This window comes from Anas acuta, chromosome W, assembly GCF_963932015.1.
Source record: "Anas acuta chromosome W, bAnaAcu1.1, whole genome shotgun sequence".
Lineage (NCBI taxonomy): Eukaryota > Metazoa > Chordata > Aves > Anseriformes > Anatidae > Anas > Anas acuta.
In genome coordinates, this window is record NC_089016.1 from 10,373,251 (window position 1) to 10,379,900 (window position 6,650).

General features: G+C 48.6%; 1 protein-coding gene across 1 annotated transcript; it reads left to right on the plus strand.

Moving 5' to 3' along the window:
- The first annotated feature begins 270 nt into the window (after window positions 1-270).
- Window positions 271-1,200, plus strand: LOC137846894 (olfactory receptor 14C36-like). The gene has a single exon (XM_068664999.1). The coding sequence runs from the start codon at window positions 271-273 to the stop codon at window positions 1,198-1,200; it is 930 nt and encodes a 309-aa protein (XP_068521100.1).
- The last annotated feature ends 5,450 nt before the right edge of the window (window positions 1,201-6,650 follow it).

The window sequence follows — 6,650 nt, forward strand, 5'->3', positions numbered from 1 at the left end:
TACCATGTTCCTACCATGTTGCTACCATGCTGCTTCCTCTGGCAGTAGTGCAGGACTGATTCTTCTATTGCCCACAGAGGAGTCCCCAGCTCCTAGAGGCACTCTCAGGCAGAATCAATGAAAGAGAGCTTCAAAATATCTGCCTGGAAATGGGCAACCTTTTGGTGATTTTAAATGAGAAAATGGAAAGGGTTTTCCTCAGATATGTCTGTGGTACATTATCACTGCCTTTGTCTTCCTTGTACAGGACCTCATGACCAGAAATAACAGATGTCCAACAAAAGCACTATCACAGAGTTCCTGTTGCTGGCATTCGCAGACACACGCGAGCTGCAGCTCCTGCACTTTGCGCTCTTCCTGGGCATCTACCTGGCTGCCCTCCTGGGCAACGGCCTCATCCTCAGTGCCGTAGCCTGCCACCACCGCCTCCACACCCCCGTGTACTTCTTCCTCCTCAACCTCGCCCTCCTCGACCTGGGCTGCATCTCCACCACTCTGCCCAAAGCCATGGCCAATGCCCTCTGGGACACCAGGGCCATCTCTTATCAAGGATGTGTTGCCCAAGTACTTCTTTTAGTCTTCTTTTTTGGTGCAGAGTTTTTTCTTCTCACTGTCATGGCCTACGACCGCTACGTTGCCATCTGCAAGCCCCTGCACTACAGGAGCCTCCTGAGCAGCAGAGCTTGTGCCCAGATGGCAGCAGCTGCCTGGGGCAGTGGCTTTCTGTATAGTGTCCTGCACACAGCCAACACATTTTCCCTTCCCCTCTGCCAAGGCAATTCTGTGGACCAGTTCTTCTGTGAAATCCCCCACATCCTCAAGCTCTCTTGCTCAGATGCCTACCTCAGGGAAGTCAGGATTCTTCTGGTTAGTGCCTGTTTAAGTGTTGGTTGTTTTGTTTTCATTGTGGTGTCTTATGTGGAGATCTTCAGGGCAGTGCTGAGGATGCCCTCTGAGCAGGGCCGGCACAAAGCCTTTTCCACGTGCCTCCCTCACCTGGCAGTGGTCTCCCTGTATTTCAGTACTGCCATGATTGCCTACCTGAAGCCCCCCTCCATCTCCTCTCCATCCCTGGACCTAGTGGTGTCATTTCTGTACTCAGTGTTGCCTCCAGCACTGAACCCCCTCATCTACAGCATGAGAAATAAGGAGCTCAAGGAGGCACTGAGGATGTTATTGCAATATTCAGTATTTCAATGAGGAACCTGTCTTCTGCATCTGATTCCCTGAAGTATACCTGGAGAAGGCAGAAACACCTTTGTTCATATATTTCATAATTGCTCATCCTTTTCGATATCATACCAATATTTTAAATAATTTTATAATTTCATTTTATAAATTTAAGATATTTTTCTTCCTCTATCTCCTTCTACCTTTTCTTCTTAACCAAAGACCTCATGTAGAGGTGCTGTTAAGCTCTTTCTAGCTAACTAAATAAAGGAACCAGCAGGTAGGCAGTTTCTGTGGACCTCATTTCTCATACGCTCTTCTCAGGCACAGCAGTGGTTGTGGGATGAAGATCCCTGCTGCAACGTGCTGGAAAGCCCTGGTGTCCTCCTTTGGGGCTGCCCTTTCTGCCCTGGCAGGCACTCCCTCCCTGCAGCCTTTGGAGGGGACCTCCAAAGCCCATCTAGCCACCCCCACTAGACATGCATGGACACCTACACCAGGCAGCCCTGGCCCATTTCCAGTTGGGTTTGGGGTATCTCCAGTTGAGGAGGACTCCCCCACTTTGGGGGAAACCTGATCAAGTGCTTGGTATTGGAAACATGATCCAGTTCTTGATATTGCTCACAGTAAAAGTGTTTTCCTGTGTGCAATTCCCATGTCTTGTCCAATCACTGGGCATTGCTGAGACTGTCAGAGGAAAAGATCTGATAGCAAATCCATGTCTCACAGACAGCTCATAGCAGCAGACAGAGACGAAGTAGACATGTTTTCTTGGTATTAGTCAGAACCAAAATGGTCACCGAGGCCTCTGTATTCAGTAAAAAGTGTTCAAGGATGAGAAGAGCATGTATTGATAGGAAGACCATGAAAAGCCACCAGGACAAGGGCCATTTTCTGCCCCTGCAGGAGACTGACCCTGGGCAAGGCCCAACCTGGGAAGCAGCTGTGTTGGACGTTCATGGTGGGCAGTGAGCTGGGCAGGAGGCAGCCATGTGCCATGGGAGCACAGGAGGGAAGGCTGAGGGGCACCTCACCGCAGCCTGCCAGGAGTTGCAGGGATGTCAGGAAGAGCCCCCGCGGGGCCAGGCTGTGCCCTGTGATGTGCAGGGAGCCCTCCTCTTGCCATGCTACGTGCGCTGGCTGCAGCAGAGGGGACCCCCAGCCAGCCCCTGCATGGGGCATGGGGCTGTGCCACCCGCCTGGCCCCGGGTTTGACTCCTTGTCTCTGCCGGGCCCCACCTTACACACTCAAATGTGTCCCTTGGCTGTCGGCTCCCTTTCCACTGCCTTGTGGGAATACCAAACAGGGGCGGACAGGTTACCATTAGGTGTGCTGGTGCTTGTGTAATTCACATTGATGATGTCACGAATGACGGTTCCTTCACCAGTGATGCACATCCTTCTTCATGTTAGGCCAAACTCAATGTCCTTCTCTCTCTGCTTTTCCTCATGGATGAACTGGATTAGGTCTCCTTGACTACTCTGAGGCACAATGCAATGCTTTTTGCCTTCTGCTACTCCAGTACAGTATGTGTGACGTTCCCTTACTCTGCACATTGACCTCATGGGTCATTCCGTATTTGTTGCTTTCAAATCCTTACTTGGCCGGGAGCCATTTCAAAAGTGGGGCAAGCTGATGGGTTCTGCCTCAGCCATTTGAAGCATGCTATACTTGAGTTTTTCAGCCTGAGTTTGCTAAAGATGACCCAGGAAGGTTATCAACAGATGTTCAAGTGTCTAGTTTAAGTAAGGGAGAGTATCTCAGGTTTCCAGTGGCCATTTCAGATCTAGGTCAATCCAAGGAACCCACTGAAGAAGAGGTTTGTCTTTGAAGGGGTGTTCCTGTGCTGGACTGGGCTGCACTTACAGGGACAAAGACCACTGCTGGCAGTGGAGGTGCCCTGGGAACTCCACCTGGCTCCACCTGATTTTCCCAAAGGGCTCTGGCATCCTGCAGGTCTTTTCTGACATCTGCTGGTCCAGGCAAGTGCCTCAAACACAACGGGGCCATTGGAGGTTTTTCCTGGTTGCTTATGGTCAGACAGCAAAGCTCTGCCAGAATACCCAGTATTTTTTTTCAGTACTTGAATAATAAAGCAACAACTCATCAGCTCAAAAGACTCAATCCTTTCTGTAAAATGTCTCATGTGAAGTGTAATTTCTATCATGAAGAAATGTGATTTTTCATTTTTTTTTTTTGCATATTCGTCCCAGGAGAAGAAATACTGGTGTTCACCTGTAGTTGCATTGTCATCGCTTTTCTATCATGGTGTGCTCCCTCCCTCATCTTCCAGGCACAAAACTCATCTGGATTACACAGACCCTGCTGAATGCCCCCTTTCCAGCTGCCTGTCTGGACCTATGCACTTCCCATCATTCTCCTGGTTTGCCCTCCTCTTACCGTTTAATCATTCAGCCACTCTCAGTGACCCAGTTGCTGCTTTGAGTTTCAGTGAGTTCAAGGTCGCCCATCTCTCAGCAATCTGTCTAATGGTTTCCTTAGAAAGACCCTCATCGTTTATCATTGAATTTGTATGATATGGATTAATATTAACAAAATTACTTAAAATTTCCTATTAATCACTGTAAAATACATCATGTACAGTCATCCTTTTGGGAAGGTAAACATCACTGGAGGCAACAAAATAAGGAACTTGAACATTTTTTTTTTTTTTGAAAATTGCAGCATGATTTCCTGTTGTTTGTTTTGAAATAGGAAAACCCCTGTTCTTCCCATCTAAGCAGGGCTTCGAAAGAGAAACCCTAGACCAATACCTATAGCAGAATGATGCTCTAACCTGAAACACAACAAAATTCAGCCTTTAAAATGAATAAAGATTTTTATTAGATGCTCTTTGAAATCTTCCCCCTTAACTACAACATGAAAGCTCTCCAATTAGCTGAACAAGTCTTGAAGACTTGAAGAAAATGTTGGGAGAGATATGGCTCGTTAGGAGTTTCTGTGTTTTAATGAGTTCCATGGAGTACTTTGGTGCTGAGTCAATGAAACTTGGGTACTGAGAGGAGAATGATGCAACTGTGAGAAAAAGCAAACTCAGAAGGAAAAGCTGAAGTGACTTGGAGTATTAATTGGCCCCACTGAGGGCTGTTACTAACAAAGCTTCCCCAGGGATATGTTAGGAGAGATAATTGGAGGCCATGGTTACAGACAGGCAAAGCACTGTGCTGAGAAAAGTCTTAGTTGGTTTTGGTGATGCAGACGGTCCAAGGCCTGACCCCAGCCACTGTGAGGTGAGATCCTGCACCCACCTGTCTGGCTCAGGACTTTTCTTGGGGGTCTGAGGAATGTGGTGGGCAGTGTGATGCCATGAGAAAAACACTGGTATGACACCTCCCTGCCTCTGCACAGGGTTGCAAGGAAGCAAACACTGCAATGACTTTATCTCATCTCCTCATAAGCTCTAGCCAAAGTGACAGGGCTGTTGGGTCCTTCCATTTTGCCAGCACTCTCTGCCTTCTCCTCTGAAGGCTTTCCTATGCTGTCCCACACTTTGTCCTATTTCCTGGAAATCTGCAGACACCCATCTCTATTCACCACCTTGCTCTCATCCCAGCATTTCCATCATTTCACCAACGTCTCTTCAACACTCAACAGATGTTTCTTGAAAAACGAATTTAAGGTCAGATCATAGATACTCAGCAGCATCTTCCAAGCCATGGGCCTGCTGCTGGCCTTGCAGCTTCTTGGCTAGACACAGCCAAGCCTTGTGCCTGCTGCTGCACAGTCATGGACTCAAGCAGAAGGGACAGGACAACCCATCTGGGGGCCTTCTTTCTGCCTGGGTCCTTCTGGTTCTGGAGGCAGAGGGGATCCCCCAGTCAGCATGCCAAGCAGGTGCCTTCTGCTGGCCTAGCAGGGCCACTGCCAGATGTCAGCCCAAAAGTGCAGATCCTAGGGAGAAGTCAAGGCTGACCTGCCACCTACTTCAAGCAGAAGTGACCTCCCAGTCCCTTTCCGTGACACATTCCTGCTGCTGCCCTATCAAGTGCAGAGACAGAAGTGACCTCTCAGTCCCTGCCTCAGTCACATTCTTCCTGCTGGGGCAGGAGATCCTGAGGCAGAGCTCACCTCTCTCTTGTCCTCTATGGAATGGGGCTCACCTTTCTGGTTTAGAGATTAAATAAAGTTTTAGTTGGAAGGTTTGCTGTTCTGTTTCTGTGTGCTGTTCCGTTCTGTGTCAGGTGTGTGTTTAGGGTATGGGCAAGCATTATGGTTTAGGGTTTTGTTTAGGTCTGGCAAGAAGTCTAGGGATAAACAGAGCATTTAATGTTAGTGTTAAGGTCAAGGAATTAGGGTGAGCAAGATTGTAAATGCAAGGGAAAGGGGCTCTGCGCTTAGTTTTTCTTCACATGGTATTTTGAGTTCTGCTTTACAATAGTGGATTCCTGTCAGGATGTTGGACTGTCAGCCCAAAAGTGCAGCTCCAAGAGAGAAGCCAAGGCTGACCTGCCACCTCCAGACACAAGTGACCTCACAGTCCCTTTCTGTGACACGATCCTGCTGCTGCCCTATCAAGTGCAGAGACAGAAGTGACCTCACAGTCCCTGCCACAGTCACATTCCTGCTGCTGGGGCAGGAGATCCTGAGGCAGAGCTGAGCTCCTCAGAGCATTCCCACCCATCTCCTCCTTGTGACCCACAAGCTGATCAGATCCATGGCCCCTCACATTCATTTGCGGTAAGGGTTTTGTTTAGGTCTCTTAAGCAGTTTTCTAGTGTTATATAGACCATTTTAATGCTAGTATTAAGGACAGAGATAAGAGTAATTAATAGAGTAAGAGCTAGGGGAAGCAGCTATGGGCTGAGTTTTGTCTTCTAGGGATACGTTGAGGTCAGTCATTAGAGTAGTGGATTCCTGTCAGGGTGCTGAGTAGCATTTAGGTGTAGGAATTAAGTTTACAGGTTGAAGCCGGGGAATAGCCTCATATAACTGTTTTAAGTCACTGCTACAGCAGTATCAGCAGAACCTGAACCCTCTACAAAATCCTTAATTTCTGCTGACAAAGCCCCTGTTCCCTCCCCCAAATCTCACATCTCTCGTGTCCATCTTTCTCCTGACCTCCCCTTATCAGTCATCTCACTGGGATCAGCTTTCTGATGGCTTTCATGATCTCAGAGTATCCATCACATCTCTGTTGGCTACTCTATTTCAGAGAAAAGTGGCACTTAAGACACGATGGAAAAGGACACAAAAGTCCATCAGAGCACCCTGCACAATGTGCCCAGCAGCTCTACAGTGCCACAAAAGTGCGATTCCTGCCTACAAGTTTTCTTTCCAGAATGGCTCCTATGGCTCCAGGGTAACTTTTCCCAGGCACAACGTTCCCCAGGCCACACCACTCTTGCCCACAGGCCCCACGTGTCTCTCCAAGCCTCCCCTCTGCCCCTGCACTACTGGCACCTCAATGAAGCAGGTTGGTGCATGTCCAGGCTCAGGGGTGTTTCCTGAGGGCCTGCCC

Coding starts and splice junctions, on each gene's coding strand:
- LOC137846894 (XM_068664999.1), top strand. CDS start 271: ATGTCCAACAAAAGCACTATCACAGAGTTCCTGTTGCTGGCATTCGCA.